General features: G+C 38.0%; 1 protein-coding gene across 2 annotated transcripts in view; it reads right to left on the bottom strand.

Annotated features, from left to right (window-relative positions):
* The window catches only part of chd2 (chromodomain helicase DNA binding protein 2), a 45,958-nt gene extending 23,742 nt beyond the window's left edge, over positions 1-22,216 (bottom strand). For both annotated transcript variants that reach the window (XM_002933307.5, XM_018092472.2), the window contains exons 1-14: positions 21,560-22,216; positions 20,969-21,094; positions 13,085-13,316; positions 11,093-11,179; positions 7,270-7,328; positions 6,548-6,649; positions 6,295-6,453; positions 4,768-4,901; positions 4,160-4,385; positions 3,972-4,072; positions 3,460-3,504; positions 2,850-3,028; positions 1,726-1,850; positions 68-284 (exon numbers count right to left, since the gene is read on the bottom strand). In XM_002933307.5, coding sequence (XP_002933353.2) covers positions 68-284; positions 1,726-1,850; positions 2,850-3,028; positions 3,460-3,504; positions 3,972-4,072; positions 4,160-4,385; positions 4,768-4,901; positions 6,295-6,453; positions 6,548-6,649; positions 7,270-7,328; positions 11,093-11,179; positions 13,085-13,316; positions 20,969-21,030 — 1,728 coding nt within the window. In that variant the 5' untranslated portion in view covers positions 21,031-21,094; positions 21,560-22,216. The remainder of the gene's footprint in view (positions 1-67; positions 285-1,725; positions 1,851-2,849; positions 3,029-3,459; positions 3,505-3,971; positions 4,073-4,159; positions 4,386-4,767; positions 4,902-6,294; positions 6,454-6,547; positions 6,650-7,269; positions 7,329-11,092; positions 11,180-13,084; positions 13,317-20,968; positions 21,095-21,559) is intronic.
* Between the last annotated feature and the right edge of the window lie 2,352 nt (positions 22,217-24,568).

Below are 24,568 nucleotides of genomic sequence, written 5' to 3'. Positions count from 1 at the left end.
TTTTAATATAGTATGCAAATTTCAACCCTAGATAATTAAGTGATAACTAGTGACTAAGGACACGCACCGTGTTTCTGCTACCGAGATCTCCAATGTAAACCACCACATTTATATCTGGTGCCCAGACCTCAAACTCCCTCTGCCAGGATGTCAGAGTTGATAAGGGCACCACTAAAAGAAAGGGCCCATAAAGCAGGTGTAGGTGGAACAGATAGGAGAGAAATGAAATTGTTTGGATGGTCTTTCCCAAGCCCATCTCATCAGCAAGAATCACACTGTTATTCCTGCAGACAGGAGATATATGAAAACACATTAATAAGTCATGTAAATAGAGGAGTAAGACAAAGAAAATTCATCATTCAAATTCAACTGTTTCACATAAGTTACAATGGATTCATGAAGAGCCAGATTCATAGAAGGACACATGCCTAAAGTTGACTAAGAGCACCAGCTACAGGCCTAAAATTAGGCTTAGAAAACAAACATATTTGTTAAATTCTCTAAAGTTTTGAACTACAGCATACTATTATTCCTAAAGGGGTGGTTGGCCTTCAGGTTAACTTCTGTATTAACTTAAGTGTGTTATATAATGGCCTATCCTTAGCAACTTTTCAACTGATCTTTTTTATAGATTTTGAATTATTTGACTTCCTTCGCGGACTCATTTTAGTTTTTAAATGGGGGTCACTGGCAAAACAAAACAAGAATAAATATTCCCCTTTGAGGCTGCCATTTTATTGTTACTTTTTATTACTTATCTTTCTATTTAGATTCTGCTTTATTAATATTCCTGTCTCTCTTTTAAACCACTGCCTGGTTGCTAGGTTCAATTGGACCCTAGCAACCAGCTAGTTACTGAGTCCAAACTAGAGATTTACTGAACAAATAGCTAAATTATTAAAAAAATAAAACAGGATACAAAATGAAGACCAATTGCAAATGGTCTCAGAATAGCACTCTCTACATCATACTTAATTTAAAGATGAACAACCCCTTTAAGGAAGATTTCAAGAGTATGTATTTTTCAAGACTCTACTAAACACAAAATGCTCAGGGACTCATTAACCAACAGAACAGGTTCAAGAGTAAGAAAGCACATATGCACCTTTAATGCTGGAATATGAAAGCTGGATCTTGTGCTTAGAGAAGGTAATAAGCTCCCCAGTACTTTCCTTCCCCCAACTTTCTAATCAATCACATGAGTTACACTGCCAAATACAGGCAGCAGTTAATGCAAAAAAAGGTGCAACCCATTACATTCCATTCTAGGAGTGCACAGATTTAAGCCTTAAGGGACAACCAGTGTATTTCAAAAGAGCAATGTGCAAAAAGTATTGGGCTATACGCCTGTCTTTGCTAAATAAAGCCCTAGGTGTAGCTTTGGAAAGATAACAGAAAATGGCTGACTGCAGTGGATAGAAAGCACATTTTATTAAGCATGACTGAAGCACAAATCAAAATGCCTTTAAACCTACATAATTCAAATAACTCCTAAGGCAGTTTTCATTAATTATTGCCTCTGATGTTACTTCTACTTTAACAAACAATTTCTTAAAAATATGACACGACTTAAGTAATTAAAAAAACAACTTGTTTTCCTTAATGAAAACATTTTATAAATGTTCAAACGAATAAATCCAATTTCTGGTCTTACTGGTCATATATATATATAGTACAAATAACTAGAGGTTTTTAATGTTATGAGAAAGGCACTTAGAAACTTACTTGCACCAAGAGTGAGCCAGCCAGTTCAAACCCTCTAGCTGGTAGTCACGCAGTTCAAGTCCTTCACCCCCTATGTAAGAAGGCTGCTTTTTTAAGGTGACAAACCTTGGTCTCTGCCTCAAAACCTATCAAACAAAGTTTAGATTTTACAAACATGCAAAATAAAAGAAATAATAAACAGAAAATATAAAAGTGTATATGCTTAGGGGTTATTGTAGGGGCACTCATCATAGGCCCCACTAAAAATTGTTTTACTTACTAACTTACTATTAGTATTAGTACATACAGGTCCAAATGTACCAATCCCATAGACAGCTGTGCAGTGCAGCTTATTCCTTCCCTTATTTACCTTCTGGGTTCTTACAGCGCAGCCCAAGAAAGCCTGGAGGAACCCAGAAGTATGAATGTTGGAGGCAGTATGGGTAAAAATATCCATTAGTAATTCATAAATAATTGTATCTTTAAATGCATTTTCAATACAAGTTCTATGTATTTGGTTGATTTTGGAAATAGCTGTATATTGTCCCTTTAATACAAAAATGAAACATTGTTTTATCTGCCCTTTAAAAGAAAACTATACCCCCATAATGAATATTTAACCAAGAGGTAGTGTATGTCATTACGCGGCCTATTGAAGAATTTTTCCAAACTGAAATATATACATCTATCCGTAAATATTGCCCTCTTCCATCTTTTACCTCATTTAGTGATGGTCTGTGCGCTCCTCAAAGATCACCTGACAGGTAATAATGCAGCTCTAACTAACAGGAAGTAGTGTGGGAGTAAAAGACAGAACTTTGTCCATTAATTGGCTGATATGGCCTAATGTACGTGTGCCCTTATCAAAATAGTTTATTTGTATGAAGCAGGGATTTACATATGGTATATCGTGTTACAGGATTTACATATGAGCTGTTTTATGTAATATATTTTTATAGAGACCAACATTGTTTGGGGGTATAGTTTTCCTTTAACAGGCAGTCCAGTTCAAGTATGCAACCCAACTCATTGCATCTGTTTATTTTGCTGGCAACAGAGAAATCTTAAAAAAGGCTAGTTGGATTGTACATAGCCACCCAGCAAAATCATTTTTTTATCACCAAAACAATTAATTTTATAGGAACCTTGCAGTCTTTTACAGGTGTTGTTTTTGAGTTGTTTCTGCAGTTAAAACTGTCAATACAGTGCTGGAACTTCTTCCCAACAAGGGCACCATCTTCCCAGCTGCATTCAGAATATGGGAGACCCATCCACTTGCACAGATACTCCGGTTCATTGGAGGAGGAAGTCTTCCTGCTGTGAACTAGAGCACAGTGCACAGAAGAGTTTTAGGATCTGGCATGTTCCAATACACGCAATGCAATCCTATCAGCAATTATATTGCGGGTGCAATTTTTTATTAACAATTATTTGATTAACACAAATGCTATACAGTAGGGAAGTTTGCTGGATTCCTGCAAGAAACATACTTACCACTGACATTCAGAAGTGAAATAGAAGTAAAATGAAATATGTAAGAGATTTTTGCTGAGCCTCGCCAACAGACAGAATAAATGCTGCCCAGAATTATACATATTAAACTGCAAGGGCAATTTTTTATATCTTAATCACCAGTGATATAAATATAACATCTGCCTTAATGTGGAGGTTCGAAGTATGTTGGCATTCACTGAAATAACTGGTAACAGCCACTGAACGTACATGATACAGTCAGAAAAAAATATAACGAGTTACCTGGAAAATCTGAGTGCCCAGAAGACGACTTGCTTGTTTTTACAGCTGTGCAATGAGGAAAGAATTAAGGTTATAGCAATTATAATTTAGAATACATATATTGCATATATATACAGGGAAAACTCTACCCAAACACAACTTTAACTTTTTAAAAAGTAAACATTATTTTAATCTTCTTTGCAATATACATCAGTTTAAAAATCTGCAGCCTTTTATGATTTTTAATGTAATAAAATGGTTTGGAACAGTAACCTAACCCTTATTTTGAGATTCAAATAAAATGTAACAGAAGATGACTACTCTCAGGCCTGCCTTCTCAAATTATTTCAAATAAGAAAAAGAACATCACAGGGCAATGCACTGTGGGTTTTGTAGTTCCTGCATGCTATCTGTAAGAATGTAATGGAAAGTGAATATTATGTGGGGCATTTTTGCCCAGGCCAACCATTCTACATTGCTATCTGTACAATGTAGTGTACAGGTCTAGGAGACTTAAGACTAACAACACTTACCTATGACCCTCTCAACTATCTGATACTGCTTGTTCAGCTCGGATGCAAGTTCTTGCTGGCAGCTGAAGTATTCTACATCCTCAGGTGAAACTTTTGATAACCTGCAAACACAGACATACATACCAGATTTAACTCTAAAATATCAATGCAAAATATTAACAAAATATGGGTAATTTAATAGTCTTTACCATTGCTTGATTTCTTCCTCCTTTTTCTTGAAGTTCTCAAGCTTTTTCAGGCCTTTCACCTTCTGCTGCTGAAGAGAATCTTCACTCTCCCAGGTACCGTGGATGTAAGACCAGCCTTTCCACTTAATAAGATATTGTTGCTCCCTTTCATCAGTTTCAGGGTTAAATTCAGAGTTAGGATCCCCATTTTCTTCTGTTGCATACACAGTAGTGGAAGCTCCAATGGCTAAATTAAGACATTTGGCATGTGATACAATGTATGCATTTAATCATCAGAAAGAATATGAACGGTCAAAAACTTCCTCTGGACCTACATATACAAATATCTATTTTTCAATAGGGAGGTCTGGTTTGTCATGTTTTGCTTTCCGTAATCATTTTTTTCAGTAGATGGAAAGACAATCTGGCTTTTCCTAAGCCAACTAGCTCAGCACCCATCTCTCCTGAGGCCTACAATGGATATTCGAATGTCAATATTTCCCAAGTAAAAAGCAAATTTTATTGATGAAATACAGCCAGCAGTGTTCATATCTAAGATGCCTCAGCACTCAAGTATTTTATGCATGTTCAGTCTAATGCAAAATTAAATCTTTTAATAATATCCTCACCTCCCTTTTTTCCAATTCTGGAGTCCAAAACTTTCTCTATTGTTTCATGACTATCTTCCAGTTCCTCTGCTTCCTCGCCCACCATTTCAATCAGATCATCCGAATCTGTCTCAAAGTCATCATCTTCCTTGTAGCTAGATATGATAACCACAGCGTTTAGACGTGCTCACATATCCATAGCAGTTATAAAATAATGTCATCACTCCAATAAAAAACCTCCAAAAAGTACCTTTAAATTAGTACATGCAAGTGTTTTAGAAAGTGAATTTGGAGAGAATCACTTGCACAAACCAACAATGAACTTCACTGCTATAGTGGCCCATGGAGAATAAGAGATGACAATACAATAACACAAGAGCCATGAATATTCTGTATATTATATCCTTATAAAATGTGCTTAGTGATGTCATTGGTTATAATCTGTGCTTATTGATTTTATGTCACATGACTCAGTGACACTTATATACAAAAATATACTACCTGTTGTAAAATATGAGGATACTAGAGGTCTCCCTTAGGGTTCCATGACCTGTTTAAAAGCAGCCAGCCTTCAGCCTTTTGCCTTCATATGAAAATGGAACTCCTAGTTGGCTTATCCTTATATTTTAATATAATCCTTATATTTTACAATAGGAGGTATATTTTTCCCTATATGACACCTTATATTTTACAATAGGAGGTATATTTTTCCCTATATGACACCTGAACACAGTAAGCACAATCTGCTAGCATTTGACACATCTCAGTTAATATTGGGGGATGTGAAATATTGTAAAATGAAAAAAATTACATAAAATTGCAAAGTATGTAAACGGTTTGCATATATGTATACTTACAGTTATTTAAATATCCAACAACTTAGCTGGGAGTTTCACAACATTAATTTTTTTTTTAATATTAAAAAAAAAAACACAGCTCAAGTGCTGTGTGTCACTGACTAGATTTCACTTGCTCTAAATGAGTTGTTGCTAGTAGTTCTATCAATACTGAAAAAGGTTATGTTGAAGGTATTACCTTAATTAACCTTTTATATATATAAAAAAAAGAAAAACTTATTTGTTGAACAAAGTTATTAAGAATACACTTTATTTTAGTGGATTTTCTTATTAAAATAGCTACTGACCCCTACTAAATAACAACATAGACCAATGTTCTTCTTAAACCAATTTAATAAACTGCTGGAGTTGAAGATGCGTTCTACCTTTCTAATCAATAAAACAAGCTTTTCAATATTTTGTTTAAAAAATTGTGCTTATAGGTCAGTTTTTTTTGTTTACCCCTGGCCACTGCAAGGGAAACTATGTGTTTCCCCTTTTCATTCATTCTATTGTATATAAAGGTGCTCGTATTATTTTTATGCTCCCTAAAAATAATTGAGTAGCTCATTATCCCTTTTTTCTCTGCAATAGAGAAAAAGTGGGTCTAAATACAGTACTCAAGTATCACTTTGAATACTAAATTGGAAAAGGTCCAAAACAGCATATTCAAATGAGCCAATTCAAGAAACCAACAAAGACATAAGCACACCTGACATTTTTAGCTGCCCTGCGCCTGGTTTGTCTCTTGGGAGTTTCATCGTCATCATCATCGTCGTCGTCATCATCCTCTTCCTCAGACGATGCTTGTTTTCGCTTTTTTCCACGCAGAGACCTTTTCAGCTTGTTTGTGCTGCTCTTGGCCAATTTTCTGAAACAGCATTACAGGTAATAATAAATTGCCACAATACTATATGCTAGAAAAAGCCAGAGATTCAGAGGAAATATAGGAAACATCGTTTCACCTCTTCTGCTGCAAACGGGATGATCTAAATTTAGTTTGTTCTGCATCACTTTCTGCACTGCTTCCTTCCTCGTCCTCATCATCGGAAACTATGTTTTTCTCTCTATTAAAAAAAAAAACATACAAAAGTAATTCCCTTCTAAAACACAAAGAGGAAAACCAGTTAACAGTTTCTAAAGAAAAGAAATTAGGTGCCTTTTTCACTGAGTTCTGTAAGCGTTTATGGCTGTATTTACGTAGTCCTTTCTGATAAAGCTTACTTAGTTCTTACCTTTCCTTCTCCTTTAAATTGGATCTCCAAACTTCAAGTCTACTAAGAATCATTTAAACATTAAATAGACCCAATATGACTGAATTTCCTCCAATATAGAAGAATTATATTTTAGTTGGGATCAATTACAAAGTACTGTTTTTCTTTTCTGACAGAAAAAAGCAATCATTTTTAAAAATGTGAATTATCTGCTTAAAATTGAGTCTATGGCCTTCCAGTAATTTGGAACTTTCTGGTTAACGGGTTTCCAGATAATGGATCATATACCTGCATGCCAAAACAGAGAAATGAGTTGGTGTTGCAAATGGTGCTGTCCAGACCTGTATATGGGACAGAACTCTAAATCCATTATCAGCAAAAAGATCACTAGGAAGGGAATGGAAGGAGGAACCACGCCTTATGCACTAGCCATTAAAAATCCAAAAACCCCCTCCTCACACAACAGGACTTACTTTTTCCTTGTTGATCGCATACTTCTTCTTCTGGGGCTTTCACTTTCAGAATCGCTACTCTGAAAATGAGGAATGATATAATGATACAATTTTAATAAAGCACACATTTCTCTTTTAATGTTCTATAGGGCTCACATACACCAAATTATGCACACACAACTGAATTTAATTATTATGCATACTAATGCATTAAGTCCATTTTAAATGTAAAATCTCCCAATTTATAAATGCAGCTTTTCTATTTACCTTACCTTGACAAGAAAATATAACATAAGGAGAGAATTTATTATCTGTGCAAAAAAAATTTCTTCTCTCTGCATTTGGAACAATTGGCAAGTTGTTGTTTTTTTCCATAGATGCAATTCGTAACCTATTATAAAATTGACCATATCGGTAAATATTGTCCTTTTTAAAGCTGGTTTGCATATAAGCACAAAGGCTAATATGAGCCAGAAGGTGGACTTTTAATACTTATTTCTTTGTGATTATCCAATGGCACATACTATTAGAACAGTAGTGTCTTCATTAAAAGGCCTTTTTTCATATGAAACAGTTATTATATGGTATATTTTTTATAAAGACCTGCAATATTCATGGATATAGCTTCCCTTTAACAGATTTGCAAGAGAGTTGCAGTATTTTGAGTGTGCAGTAGAGTTGATGGCAAGCAGTAAAACATTGCGGTGCTGATCCATTAATTTTAAAAAAATGAATATTAATTGATCCATGAAGTAATAGAAGGACTGTTTTTATAGTTATGCACTAGAGCAGTACAATGCTACATAATATGCATACATCATAGTTAATCCTTTGAGCTGTGCTAATAACATCAGTTTATATGTGATGCATTTTAAACAGGATTAGCGAAACTATAACCACAACTTGGCCTTAGATAAATAAGACATGGTCTCTCCTATATCCACATATATACATGGAGTTACAGAAGCATGCCCCATTGTATTATTTGTGCATGAAATGAATGGAAACAGCTGAGCCAACCATTTTGTTCAAACCTCATTGACATGAGTCTATTTTCAGCTCCTCTCATCTGCTTTTGTCTATCAGATAATAAAGAAGCATGTGGGAATACAATATACAGGTATGGGAACTATTATCCAGAATGTGCAGGACCAGGGGTTTTCTGGAAAAAGAGGTCTTTCCATAATTTGGATCTCCATACCTTAAGTCAGCTAACAAATCATTTAAAAATTAATTAAATCAAATAGGATTGTTTTGCCTCCAATAAGGATTATTTATCACTTAGCTGGGATCAAGTACGAGGTACTGTTTTATTATTACAGAAAAAAAGGAAATCAGTTTTAAAAATAAGAATTATTTGCTTATAATTGAGTCTATGGGGGTTGGCCCTCCCATAATTTGGAATGGATCCCATACCTGTAATATGAATAATATCTTCTAAATACTGAGGCGGGCCCTCTCAATTATACTTAAGCCCACACAATCCTATAGGCCAGCTTTAAAACACCACATATAAACAGTGAATTTCTAAGCACTAACATGCGAAGCCCTTTATTACACAGGTAAGTGCAAAATAATTATGGATTCCAGTTAAGCAGCCATTATTATGCTTATTAATTGCATTTTCTTTCTTTATTTCCGTAAGGTTATTTAATCTCATTGTACTATATTTTAAAATGTTTTGAGTGAGGCACTCTGAGGTGCTATATACAGTTTTTTTTGAAAATATTATTCAATTATGTTCGAGGGCTGGCTTAAATTAAAATTATGTCAAACAGTGATGTCTATGGAGTCTTTGAGCATAGTGGGAGCTATAAAGATCCTTTGTAGGGCCACATGCAGCCTATTGGAACAGCCATGGTTTAATGGAACAGATACATTCTGAATTTTGCTGTAGAATTATGAGATTATCGATATATGCCTTGATTCTGCATAAAGGTAACTAACATGGACTAATCCAGTCATTCAGCAATTTCTCTATTTGAAGAAAAAGCCAAACTGACTGAAAACAGATTTGATTAACTGGTAGTTAGAACAAACAAGCAGATCAAATAGTTTGCATGCATTTTTTGTAATGACATACAGTGAGGAACATAAGAATTTGAACACCCTGCAATTTTGCAAGTTCTCTCACTTAGAAATCATGGAGCGTTCTGAAATTCACATTATAGGTGCATTCCCACTGTGAGAGACAGCATTTAAAAAAAAAATTTCAGGAAATGACATTGTACGATTTTTAAAGAATGTATTTGTATTGCACTGCTGCACATGTAAACATTTGAACACCTGAGAAAATCAGTGTTAATATCTTGCACACACTGCAACAGGGATTTTGGCCCACTCCTCCTCACAGATCTCCTCTAGATCTGTCAGGTTTCGGGGCTGTCGCTGAGCAACACAGAGTTTCAGCTCCCTCCAAAGATTTTCTATTGGATTTAGGTCTGGAGACTGGCTAGGCCACTACAGAACCTTGATATGCCTCTTATGGTGCCACTCCTTGGTTATCCTGGCTGTGTGCTTCGGGTCATTGTCATGTTGGAAGACCCAGCCAAGACCCATCTTCAATGCTCTGACTGAGGGAAGGAGGTTGTTGCTCAAAATCTCACAATACATGGCCCCATTCATCCTCTCCTTAATACAGTGCAGTCGTCCTGTCCCCTTTGCAGAAAAGCACCCGCAAAGCATGATGTTACCACCCCCATGCTTCACAGTAGGGTTGGTCTTCTTGGATGCAACTCATCCTTATTTTTCCTCCAAACGCGGCAAGCAAAGTTTAGACCAAAAAGTTCTACTCATCTGACCACATGACATGACTCCTATGCCCCTTTTGGATCATCCAGATGTCATTTGCAAACTTCAGACGGGCCTGGACATGTGATGACTTGAGCAGGGGAACCTTCCGTGCAATGCATGATTTGAAACCATGACAGAGTAGTGTTCTACCGACAGTGACCTTTGAAACTGAGGTCCCAGCTCTCTTCATGTCATTGACCAGCTCCTCCCTTGTAGTTCTGGGCCAATTCCTCACCTTTCTTATCATCAGTGATACCCCAAGAGGTGAGATCTTGCATGGAGCCCCAGTCCTAAGGACACTGACAGTCGTCTATAGCCTCTTCCATTTTCTAACAATTGCTCCAACAGTTGATCTATTTTCACCAAGCTGCCTGCCAATTGCCCCATAGTCCTTTCCAGCCTTGTGGAGGTCCACAGTTTTGTCTCTGGTGTCTTTTGACAGCTCTTTGGTCTTGCCCATGGTAGTAGTTGGAGTCTTACTGACTGTGGGGTGGACAGGTGTCTTTAAAGAGCTCAGACAGATGCTATTAATTTAGATTAATGAGTGGAGTAGAGGTGGACTTTTTAAAGGCAGAGTAACAGGTCTTTGATAGCCAGAATTCTTGCCGATTGCCGGGTGTTCAAATACTTATGTGCAGCAGTACAACACAAATAAATTCTTTAAAAATCATACAATGTGATTTCCTGAATTTTGTTGTTAAATGCTGTCTCTCACAGTGGGAATGCACATACAATGTGAATTTCAGACCCCTCCATGATTTCTAAGTGGGAAAAATTGCAGGGTGTTCAAATACTTATGTTCCTCACTGTATGAAGAAAGACTCAAGCATAAACTAGTCACTACAGGCGCTGATAATTTTATTGACAAAATGATGCATTTGTGGTGCAAAGGGGGGCTACATCTGACGCAGCTGTGGTCAATGTGTCAAATTTTCAAGATTTTGCAATTCACTGTGTGCTTTCAATATATTCCATGACACATCTAATATGTGGCCAGTTTTAATCTGTTTAGAAGATATGCCCACTGCTTGGGAAGATTTTTCTTTCTTACCTCAGCTTTTATATTAAATCGTGATGGCTCCTGTCTACTCCGGTTTGACCTCCTAACTCCATAAACATCAGGGTATTCTTCCCACATCTGCAAAACAAGCAGTTCATCAGTGGGCCTGTTTTCATCACATCTAATGCATGTATACCCAACCATGCCAATCCCCCTGCTGCAAATAAGTGCAACACAGTAAGCCCTCTTTACCTCTTGTATCAGTTATTGGGTATTTTTGTATGTAAATCTGTATGTTAAATATATACATCCATTTATTTTACAGTGCTGCAGAATATGCTGGTGCTTTTTAAATACATGATGATAATAATCATATAAGGAACTACTGCATGGGAATACTGGGAGTTGTAGTTGCCAAACCTTGCACTACACTAAACTCATTTAATGAGCTACAGTTGTTCAGGCTGGGCTTCTTTGCACTGCATGCTTCTACTGGATGGATATTTTTTTATAGCTCTCTGGATGGATATTTTTTGATGAAGAGTTTTTCTGTAAAAGTAAAAATCACTATGCTACATAAAAAGTAGGCTTGAAAAAGGGTTCCCATCTATCACTGAGACACAATGACCAGCTGTTTTGTGTATGTAGTTACCACTTGAAGTGAACACAGCAAGTGATAAATAATATATGGTGCACAATTTAAATGTAGGAATGGCTAGGTGATGCTTTTAAGATTTTCAGGGAAGTTTAAATTAAAGGGGAACTCCAGGCTTCTTATCCAAAATTTGTTAAAGCGGACCTGTCACCTTAAGAAATAATTCCAAAATGTTTTCTATTGTGGTTTTCAAGCAAAATAAACTTTACTTACACTATATAAATTATTTTAATCTTAGTTTCTTCAGCCTTGGAATTCACAATTGCAGCATGCAGGCAGGGGCCATTTTGTGGATACTGTTATCAAAGCAGGCATTGCATTCTGCCAATATCTTGTTTCTATGCCAGTATGGAGGGACCTAATGCCCATATCCATGCACTGGTTACAAAATTACATGGTGAGGAGGGAGGGGGAATGTGAGGGGTGCAGCAACATCTAAGAAGTTCTGAATTGAAAGTGAAAGTAACTGTCTGCCACACCTCTATGCCTAAGGCATAGAGGCGGGGCAGGCAATATATGACTGACAGCTGGGATTTTTAAATGCTTTTATAATAGGTATGGATGTGGTAATGAAAAAATGATTTGGGGTTTCTTGTTTAATTTGAAAAGGGCTTTTATTATACAGCTTTTTATGTCTGGGTGACAGGTCCACTTTAAAGAGCAGAAACCCCTAATATACCTATCACTGTAATATGTTCCTTCAGAAATCATAAAAAAAATACCACTTTTATATGCTGAAATCCACCTGCCAAACAGTTCTTCTCTGTCTGCATCACTTAAAATCTATGATGCTATAAATTGTATTGAAGTGATGTTTCTTTCCTTACTGACACCATGTGTGCAAGGAATTGTGGGATTAGTAGGATGCAGGCTGAAAGCAGGCTGAGGCCAGTCAAAAGTTACATTTTATTTGAGTGTCAAAGTAGTCAGACAGATCAGCAGGGGAACTGGGGGCCAGGCTTAGGTAACTGTTCCAAACCATATTATTACATTGAAAATCATGAAGAGGCTGCATATATTAATTGATGAATATTGCAAAGTTGCTTGAAATTATGTATACTTTTAAAAAGCTTAAGTTGCGTTTGGGTGTAGTTCCCTTTTCAGGCAGCACTAAACCTTTACCATTATATTCCTCTTCTTTTTAATGTTTTATGAGAATGCAAATTCTTGTTTATGACTATCCCCTTGGATGAAAACTGTATTTTACTCATTTTCTAATACAGATGCTAAATGATAACCAGCTCTTTCAAAGGGTTTGCAACTGTGCTATGGGTGTGTTGATTTTTCATCATATAAAACCTATCCAAAAAAAACACATTTTGTGTTACTATAATGTGCCCTAGCTATATGGACAGCTGTGAGGAAAAGAAAAACCCAAGGTCCCTTGCCTTCTTCACATCAGCCAGTCTCTCCTTTTTAGGGAGAGGCTTTTCCTTGGATTCAGCCAGGGCATCATGTGTCTTTGAGCCAGTCGATTCACAGTCTGATTCTGAATGGCTTTCTGAGGACTCAGAGCTGCTGTTTGATTCACTGCCTTGCTCAGTAACATGCTCACTCTCTGACTGGCTTGCAGATTCCGATCCATAAACAGAGTGATTGGACTCCTCCGAGGCAGAATGACTGGTATGGCAAGTGAAAGAACAAGAAAATTAAATAGATACCTTACTACTATTTAGTGGTTATGCTTAGCTTGCGCTTTCAAGGCATGAAATTACTGTTGGCAGAAAGTAATCTATGAACATTTTCTTTTTACTGAAAGTAGAAATTATTTTACTCCAATGTAACTATTTGGTGGCTCAGTATTTGAATCTTGATTGTAAGCTCTACGGAGCAGGGGACCTCCATCCTCTTGTCTCTGATTCTTAACTTATTGCATTGCTTGTATTTATTATTTTAATAACCCTGTGTGTTAATAATTTATTGTTCTACTGTACTGCGCTGTGTACATAAGTTGAGCTTTACAAATATATATATATAATACAGATATAATAAAGATAGTTAACAAAAATTTACATACATACCAATTAATAATACATATTACAATAGTCTTTTGCCTTTATTTCTAGGCAATATTTATCACCAAGTTATGTTTGCCATTTTGTAAACAAACATGCCAAGCATGTTAAAAGTTCTCTTCAGTTTGTAGAAAGTAAAGAAAGTTCATAAAAGTAACAGCAGAGGGCAGCAGACACATGAGATGTACAGTGACTGTGCTTAAGATGGAAATGGCAGCCATTTTGTAAGTGAATTCCCTGCAATCTGTTGTTCTTGAAGCTGTTCTTTCACTACTAAAATGGAGGCCAAAGTGATTTAATTCCTCATTCAATGTGCTATAGATAAGTTGTATTATTTACAAAAGCGGAGAAAACTATAATACTGTAATAGGATACATCTTCATAAAACACTTGGGATCTCACTGACATATGAAAATATTTCATGTACTGAAAACATGCATTTTTCATTTGCATGTATTTAAAGGACAACAAAAGCTTAATCAAGCACCACCCAGTGAAAATAATCAATATTCTCAAATCTTGAGACAGTTGTCCTTTATACTAAAAGCGTGCAGGCCTCAGGTACTAATCTAGTGAGCCCCACCTTACCACCTTCTTTCTCCCAAGGATCCCTTGTGGTTACCCTAGGCCACTGAAATAGGAGCAAATCACAGAACTTCTGGGCCACACCAGACCTCTAGAAGGTACACTCAAAGATGTTAACGCCCTTAAAGGCTGTAGTTATTTACAAGGAGTTGCTATAAGAAAAACCTTTATAAATAAGATTTATTGATTTATTATTTTCATACGTTAATCTGTCCATACAAGGTTAAGATCCAATTGTGAGGCAAGGTCAGCTGGTAATGAGCCAAATATGGATGGCCTTCAAGCCTACATTCAGACGACATAAGTAGTGTAGTAACTACCATACCATAGACCAGGGGTGCTGTATACACCATTTTCTGTCTCCCCTAGAGCAAGTGAGCATGCATGCGTATGTACTGGTAAGAGGGTGGGGTGGGGCCAGAGCTTGGGCTTGCACTGGCAGAGGCTTACAGGGACCTGTGCAGGCCCCACTGGGTGGGGACTATATTGACAGCCCCAGGCTACCCAACAAATATCCAACCATATATAACGCATCATCAATACGGGATGCAGAAACCTTCCTGTAAGTAAAGGAGGACAGCAGCATATAAATCCACACCCCAAGCCCAGATACAGCTTCTGACAGGTTGAGCAAGGTTAACTTGGTGAGCTGGTTACTCACACTGAACTGGGGGTACCAAAAACCTTCAGTAGGTTTGGAAGTATGATTGACGGAACCAACTCCCTCTGCCCAGTAATGCGGAGTCCCAGGAAAATGATTAATTTGATCCAGCATACAGTCCGCATTTATGATTTATTTTGAAGGCCAGAAATGTACTGTAGTGTGTTTGCTATTAGTTCTGCCATTTTTTTTTGTGTCAGAACAGTCCAACCCAGTCTATTGAGTTTAATAGGTTAATGTACTTTTATGCACATTTGAAAAAAAAAAAAACAAAAAAAAAAACTTTAAAAGCAATTTGGGCAAAAGGAAAAAAAAACAACTTTTTTTCAGCCCATGAACACAAGTGTTTTTTTTACTGCTGACAGTTCAATTCTGCACAGGCTATATCTGACATTTTTCCACCAGCAGAGAGGGCAGTTTTCCCCATTAGCCATAGGGTAAGGGCACACAGACTACTTTGGACAGGCCAACTTTAAATAAATTTTTAGTATGATGTAGACCAGCGCTGTCCAACTTCTTTGGTAGCAAGGGCCAGAATTTTTCTGACCTATGTGGTGGTGGGCGAAAAATGAAAGTGTTTTCCACTGCAAGTTTTTAAACCCCACCCACTTAAAGCTATGCTCTACCTTTAAGGCCAAACTGCAAGAGACTGACCGTCAAACTAACATCCTGCATCATATGGCACTGAATGACCAACATTAAATGGCAAAGCAGCTTCCAGCATCATATCGCACTGACCAGCCAACATTATATGAGAAGGAAAGGTACAAGCACTGGGGGGTGCCAAATTGATAGGAACCCCCAGTGATTGTAATCGCTTACCTTATACCCCGGGATGGTGCTTCTGTTAGGAGAAAATTGTACCAGCCCAGGGTAGCTGCGAGCAAGTGATCCTCTTCTGCCTTCGGTCTTCCAGGGGACATAAGTTAAGCTATTACAATTACTGGGGGGTGCCTAACATTTTAGCACTCCCAAGTGATTGTACCTTTCCTTCTCTTTAAATGGCAAAGTAACATCCAGCATCAAACGACACTGACCAGACAACATTAAATGGCAAAGTAACTTCCAGCATTATATTGCACTGACTGCCCAACATTAAATGGCAATTAATGTCCAGCCCCATATTGTACTGACTGCCCAACATTTAATGGCACAGTTACTGTGCATCCCCCCCTTAGACAGGGTTATTTATAACTTATTGCTACCAGTAGCATGCTGACCTCTTTAAAAATCTAAAACTCATTGCACTCCTTGCATGAGTTAAAAATGCTTGTGTGCTCTCGAGTGCGTCTCCTCGCTCTACTGATTATGTCAGACATAAGACATGAGTCAGACATAATTAATGGATTGCAATATATGTTTTCACAAGAGTGTACAGAAGGTTTTTAACAGATGCAAGGAAGAGCGGGACAGGGAGGTTTTAGGTGTTTTGAAGAGGTCAGCATGCCACTTGTTGCATAAGGTCATAAATGAACACTGTCTTATATACAAGGTTAAGCACTTTCCTGGGCCAGGAGCAGCGAGAGCAGGGGGGTAGGAAGGGGCTGCACAGTGGGAGAGGTTGGGCCGCACAAGTTGTACCTGTTGGCCGTATGCAGCCTGCCACTTGGACAGCACTGATGTAGATATTGATATTCTGAGATAATTTGCCTATAATTTTTGTTATAGTTTTTCCAGCTAGGGTCTTATTTACCCTAGCAGCCAGGAAGTAGTTTGCATGAAATACTGGAATATGAATAACAGAGGACCTGCATAGAAAGATAAGTAGAAAAAAGAAACAATATGTAGCCTCACAGAGCAACTGTTTTTGCTGCTGAGGTCAGTGACCCCCATTTGAAAGCTAGAAAAAGAAACAGAAGAGCAAGTCAAATAATACAAAAACTATAAATAAAAAATAATGAAAAACAATTGCAAAGTTGCTAGGAATAGGGCATTCTATAATATACTAAAAGTTATCTTAAAGGTGCATTGCCCTTTTAAAGTCCCACATTTATAGTAGCCCTAAAACATAAGTTCCCGAAACAGAACCCAATATACAATCAAATTGACTGACACGTGGTTAGCAATTGTCAACTGATGGTAACCTGGAAAAAACATGCTCTTTGAAGCACCTAAAGAAGCCCAATGTGCCACTGGCCTTTCTGGCCATACATTCACAACTCTGCTTTCAGAGACTATGCTCACCACACATTCAAGTAGCCCAAAACCCAGAGTGTCGAAGCAAAACATCCCCTCCCACAGACTTGTAATGAAATTGCCTGACAGGCACTGGGACATGTGGATGCCTGGAAAAGTGTCACCCTGGTGACCTGGTGCCTTGCACCCTATTCAGCAAATGTGAAAGAGCAGGAGTGTGTACTGGTACAAGTATCTTTGTGTATAAAATTTGGATACATTTTTGTGCTTTACACCTGTTAGTAAATAAGCCCTCCTGTAAATTGTATTTTAGAAGCTGCTCCTAAAACTGTATGTTGCTGTATGAAAACATTTTTACTATTACTATTAGGTTTAAATGCATTTACAGCATTTTTACTTGTGGTAATAATAGTATCACACATATGTAAATACATTTTGGTTATTTTTTATCCTTAGTATTCCTGACCCTTTAAAACAAATGAATGTGTGTATATTATACATATCTGGCTTATCCCCCAAGCTTGAGTATTGTGATAGCTGGATGGCTGGTCATAAGTAGCATTACATTTCTGTAGCTGAAAATCTGCCTTTAACAGGCCACAGTAGTTGCTGGGTGTGAACGTGTTGCCTGTTTCTGTGTTAGTTTTCAGATAATAAGCCTGTGTGTGTTCAACAATAATTGGCATACTATTGCCCAACTATCACTCGGTATTCTATCATTTGGTGATAGATAACAATAATAAATAAATAAAATCTAAATAATTAATAAATACCAAAACACTCTATCACTTGGTATTCTATTGCCCAATTACTGCTCTCCCTGGAACCCAAACTTAGCTCTCTGGCAATTCTATGCACACTGCATGATGATGTATAGGACGCCAGGAGCTATAGGAAAAAGATCTAAGGACAAATAGTTTACATTTTTCAGGAAACAGGATAGTGTGGATTCATAATGTTCTGCACGTAATTAAATAGAGGCATTTTGCTAACTCATATTTATTTAACCTTTCCTTGTTCCCTCCCTGTCCTATGGTCTCACTTTAGAGAGTGTCTTGGATAACAATATATATATATATATATATATATACAAAATAATAATGAATTCATTCAAACACTATCAATATGTAGTAAAATAAGCAGAAAAAAAAAATCTAGCCTCAGAATGAATCTGCTTTTCTGATGTCAGATGCCACTGGCCCCACACAAACAGAGAGAGAGAGAGAGAGAAAGACAGGCAGGCTTGCAACAGTAAAAATGTCTAGAATTCAGAAAACACAGAAAAAGGACAAGTTGCAAGTGGCAGAGTCTCTCCAGTTCAGCACAGGTTTCTAGCTGTGTGCTATACTGTCAAGTGTTGAAGAGTTTGAGCGGTGGCTACAGGCATGCTATAATCACAGGCCTATGGTGATAAGATTTATATAGCTTTTTTATAATATTAACATGTACTTTATACTTGAGGTTTGCTTCCTAAGCTTGTTTTTGTGGGTGATATATACTGTTTTTATGAGAAGTTTATACAGCTGTTTTCCTTGCTTGACATTCTGCCCTCCACTTCTTACTGGATACTCTTACAACTCTATTGTTTGTAGGAGGAAAAGTATAATAAATGAATTACAAAAATGTGGGGGCCCTTATATGACAGCTACTAAAAACAGAATTTAAAAAAGGCCAGTTTGGCTGGACAACCTGAACAGAAAAAATATATAATAAAACTGTACCACAAAATATTCTCTTTATGCACTGCCATAATGCATGAAAAAACATATGTCCAAATTGTTAAGCTACTTTACTTTTAAGTTGAGGACAGAATAGTTTTAACTGTACAGGAAACAGAAAGAAAAAAAAAAGTCAAGGCTTGAAAGCTAATTCCTCTTTGCTCCCTCCCTCCCTCCAGTAACAAAAACAGGAGACGTGCAGCTGGCTGTGTACACAAGCTTGCCAAAAGAGGAGGGTTTTTAAGCACGCTCCAAGTGACATCACTCAGAAGGGGGAAGGCATCTAATCACTGCTTACACCCCCTGTTGCCAAGGGAGCGGCTAGCCAATCAAATCCCAAGCAGACGCAAGGTGGCCTTTGAACTCCTGGAAGCAACTTCCTCCTCCTGCTTGTGGAGAGCACACAGTGCATCACAGAATGTCTGCCCAGCTCTGCCGCACAAAGGAAAAGCCATTTTGTGACTGAAATAGAAACTGTTAAAAATGTGCCTTTTTTTCTAGAACACCCTGCCGTTTGAAGCTTTCCTGGAAATGCTGTCCCCACAAACAAGCACACATTAGCTACACTGGAAATGTCCTATTTCTTTGATTAAATGTGCATACACAAACACAAGCCCTTAGCTCTTTATCTAAAGCACTTTCATAAAATGGCTGCCACTCACAAAATGTACTCCAGAGTTCCTAACATACGCTGCAGTGTCTTGTACAATATCCAGAACAGGCTTTGTGCCGGAAAGGCAAATGGATTTCAAGGTGCATGCAGGATGAAACCAGGCAGAGTTTGCATAATATTACTTTTATTTACCACAAACAGGAATCCAGTAAAGTAACTTTACAAATATATTATTTTTCACAAATACAAAAAAGAGACACATATTAAACATTTAACATTAAGATAAAAAGACCTATTTGCTTAGCAGTTAATCAATCAGGTATACTAAATGCCTATCATACGCATGCAGCTATATACGTTCTCTTGCAAAAAATATTTGATATATATTTATGAAATCAGCTTATGGGTAGAAACAAAACAACCAGCCAAATCTGGACACTGGAGCCCTTCAATAAAAGAGCTACACTGTAACTATGTATAAATAACACATACACACATTAGCATTTGATTCAATGTAACACACAAGCATACAGACATAAGGTAGTATATTTGGGGCAATTCATAGAGGGCAGAAAATTCACCTTTAGGATCCTGTGCGACTCTATTCAAGAAAATAGACATTCAAAATGGTAAAATATGCCAACACAGCACCACATAAAATGGGTTTAACTGGTGCGAAAAAGCTAAATGCACTATATTAACTGAATAAACCTGGTTCTGCTAAGGAAAGCAATCTATATTGCCCCCAGTAAAGTGCTTATATCTGCCAGCATGATTGCACAATCCAGTTCATCTTTACTGAAATATTACACATAAATGGTGCTATTTATAATCACTCCCTACTACCAGTTAGTTCTGTGAATGTATGCATGTATGTGTATATAAACACACCCCTACAAACCCTTTACAAAGTCCTTTCCTATATAAATGTCAGCAAAAACTAATGTGAAAAAAGTCAGATCGCATACAGTACTAAGTCAAATATTAAAAGGAAAAGCAAGAGAAATAAAATTATTTTGTCTTTAAAACAAACTGAAACAAGTAGGAAAATAAAAATGATTTTCCTTTCCATGTGAATATCTATATCTAACAGCTGGGGGTAGGAGCAGAGGTTTCCCATGCTTTGTATAAACTTAGGCAAAACAAAACTTCTTGAATTCTCTGATTCGTGCCCTGAATGTAAAATGGTGCAATGCAGCAGAGATTAAAAGACAAGGTCATTCAGCAGAACAATAAAGTGGCACAAAATCATAGTGTGTATGCTAAAAAGAGGGAATAAATGCTAGAAGCCATGTGCATGGGAGACATGGGCAATGTTTGCCTTCTATCTGGACCCTTCTATCTTCAATCTGACTTTCTGAAATTGCAATCCAAAAACTAGGGTGTGGCAGTGGAAGCCTGTTCAAGGTCAGATGTGAAAATAAAGTGCAAAAGAAGCAGGGAAGCAAAAAATGGGGTGTCTGTGAGGGAATGGGGTGCAGCTGGCCAGGTGCAAGAGTGCAGCAGGAGTTTAGGAAACAGCTAGGGAAAGTTACAAATCATACCTGGATGCATTGCTATGAGCTGAGCCGTCCTCTTCCCCGGGTTTATCCTCATTCCTCATCATTGTGTATTCCTTTTATTAATGGGGGGCAAAGTTGCCCTTTGAAGTGAGGGGTTCAATAAATTTGCTGTCAAAAGTTGAAAAGAAAGGTAAAGTGACCTCCAGATCTGAAGCCATACTACGTAAGTAGGACCCAAGAACAAAGCCGGACAAAGCAGGGGATCCCCAAATGGAAGCGTATTCCCCCAAAAGCTGACCTTAGGACCCCCAAAATCAAAACAGGCCATGTTGATGGCCACACAGCCCCTATGAAGCTGCTTTGGGACTGCAGGTCCCGGTGCCGCCCGGCACCCTTCGGCTTTCGGAGGATGCTGGGAAATATAGTTTAATAACCGGGGGATAGTAGGATAACCAAAAAGGCAATAGAGGGGCACCGGTGGGCCAGAAACCCCATAGTGTTGGCTCCGATCGGTGCTGAGACCCTTTACATTCCGTTGCGTCATCACAAAGCAAAACCGGGACATCGCGGAAAAAAGCGATAAAAATGATAAAACGGAAGCGGTAAAATAATAGAAAACTACCGGCGTCTCACCTGCTCAATCCATGCACCGACTTAACAGGAAGAGTCCCGTATTCCAACCACTGTCGTAAACGCCATCAAATTAAAACACAAAAAAAATTAAAAATGACGAAAAAAAGTATTTGGTATGTGGGTTTGGGGGTTCGGAGAGATAAAGGTGATAAAAGGGGGGGTTCGCTGGCCAGAGAGAGAGCGGCGCGGCTAGGGAAGGGCTGCTGCTCATAGAGCACAAATATGGTGGTGCGCCATGAGCTGCGAAAACAACGAGCAGACTCCTCGGCTCCTTCTCAACGACGGGACGCGGGGAAAAAGCGAAAAAATGCCCTGAAATTAATGTGTTCCATAACCCCCCAAGTGCCACAGGAGGGTGCAGGGTGGAGGGGCCCCTGGGAAGCAGCCCAAACTTGGCTAAAGTGAAAGTAGAGTATAAGGGAAGGCAGGGAGCTAAGTCCGCTCTCTAAGGCACAGCCGCCATCTGTAGCTCCTTCCCAGCTCTGAGCTCTGCCTGTGATTGACACTCTCTACATTTACCCCACAACTCAGGTGATGTACTAAAGACCCACCCCTTCATTTCCACCATCATGAGAGAACACTTGGGAAAGGGGCAGAGTGGAAGAAACCCCCTTTTTAATAGACAAGGTGCATATTAGTTGGTATTATTGGGGGGTGTCTCCTCACACCAGTCAGCTAACCCTTTAGGAACTAGCACAGAAACACACAATTGCCATCTTTTGTCTGAGACACTGCCATGAATTACTTCCTCTTTGCACAGGAAGCACTTTAAAGTAAGCCATTTTGAAATAGCTAGAAGCCTACTTACATCTGGCAGAACAAGGCAAATGGCAGACTGGGGAGCTGCAAAGGGACCTTGGGGTTCCTCCCACACATGCATTGACCAAGTATACCCACTTTCTGAGAGTCTCCTTATCCACACAAAATGGGCTTATATGCCTCTAAGTATGAGGTGGACTGCTTGTTGATGGCTCAATAGCGCCACCCTAGTTTCCAAATGTAAATAACTGCCAAGCCAAAAGTATACAGCATGGGGCGAGATTGTGCCACCCTGGCTCTTTTGCTTGTTGGGAACAGCAGGCACTGGTAAGAGTTGACTAACTAGATGCCATTTGCCAGTTCCAATTTAAGCAGTGGGAGAAGGCACATTGCTCATTCCTACCTATATACTTTGGCATGGCATGGCATGGCATGGGTTACACAGTTTGTTTTCTACCCCTGGTCAAATGTTTTAATAACAAAGCAGATTGGTTGTAAAAGTTTTTGATGTCAAGAATGTAAATGAGCTGACCCAATGTGAAACTTGTATAGTGTCACTCCCAGTGCCTTGGTCAATGGGTATTTACCCAGCATCAGAACCCTGGAGTTGGATATAAATCATTATGTTGCATTGCACAAAGTGAAGGCCACCAAATGGTTGGCAACAAAAGTTAATCTATTCGATAAAATGGTGTGAATAGAGCACACATGTATATTACCCATTACTAGCTCAACTTGCAGACAGAATCAGACAAGTAGGAAATAACAGAACTTTTACATCATACTATTTGTATGTAATTCTATTCCACCTGGAACAGTTTCCTCGCATGGTTATTACTCTTTTGTACTTTAGGCACTTTTTTAGCCAACACCACATTGCCCATTCTGCATTTGTAATGAGTCAAAAAGCTCAGTTAAGATGGAGCATATCAAGCACAGTCTGAAAGAACCAACTGACACAAGCCATCTGAAAAAGCAAACATTGCCTTTATTTAAAGATTTTTCTTACAATTTGATGATAGACATGAAAAAAAACAAAAACCCACATGTATTAATTACGGTATAACTTTGTGCAATCTGAAGGGAAATTATCACCAAAAACAGGCAGTCAGTTTTAGAAAGACCCCCGTCCTGTAAGGGTTTTAGCAAAATGTTCATTTCAATTAGATCTTCTTGGATACAATAAAATTCAAGGCTTTTTCCAGTTCTTTAAAGGTCCAACCAAATCTTGACTTTCCATCTTTGACTTCTTATCAGTAGGTTTCACTTCAATTTTTGAATGCTTTGAAAAATTAGAAAAGAGAGCAATTGGAATGTGGATATAATCATCATCTTACATATCACCTACCTGGACAGTTAGGGTGAAGACACACAAAGCTACTAGTAGCAGTTATTTGTCACAAGAACAAAATAGCCAATGTGGATCATTTGCTGGTAATGGTCTACTTGTGGTTTAGTAGAGGCAATTCTCAGTATGGTCTATAGCAGGGCATTTTCTGGCGTTTAGTAGCTGTGACAAATAGCCGATACTAAGTAGTTTCTTTGCCTTTTTGGGCAGTTTCAATAAACGAGGATGCAACCATCATTAATATTCCCAAATTTTATAAGACAGGCCAGTAAAGTGAATGTTTTTATTGCAGTGTGTATACAGTAGCCTCTTTATATAAACATTACCCAAGGCTTGCAACATTTACAGAACATTTACAATAGGGATATAAACCATCCAAAAAAAAAAATATAGTTCCTAAAACCTTATTCACACTACAGACTATTCTTGGAACAAGGACAGGTTAGTTTTAGTGCAAAACACCAACTGATTACTATAGGTATGTGAAGCCTCTTGGCCCACTAAGCAACCAAGAAGCATCAGACAGAGCTGATTCAGTGTAGATCAGTTCAAACCAAGTGACATGAGTCTAGAGTAAAAAAAAAAAGTTAATAGTACCATGAAGCAGGACTTCGGTTCACACAAAACCAAAAGGTTCAACTTTTCACAAAACCATTCAAAACACAAGGAATCTTGTTTTGAATGATGATATTCTACGTGCTGTGTAATCTGGACAACGTCAGGGTATGACACTTTAAATAAATGTAAATATTCAATCTGGGTCTACGAATGTATTAGGCCTATACCTTGCATTCCAATATGGGAAAAGAAAGATTCACCAGACAAATGCCAAGAGGATAGTTACAGGAACAATATATGCAGGGATAATTGTGAACTCCATAAACACTTTATGGTACGAGACC

The sequence above is a fragment of the Xenopus tropicalis genome, chromosome 3 (genome assembly GCF_000004195.4).
Source record: "Xenopus tropicalis strain Nigerian chromosome 3, UCB_Xtro_10.0, whole genome shotgun sequence".
Taxonomy (NCBI): domain Eukaryota; kingdom Metazoa; phylum Chordata; class Amphibia; order Anura; family Pipidae; genus Xenopus; species Xenopus tropicalis.
The sequence above is the reverse complement of the archived record's forward strand: the minus strand, read 5'-3'. Positions and strand labels throughout refer to the sequence as shown.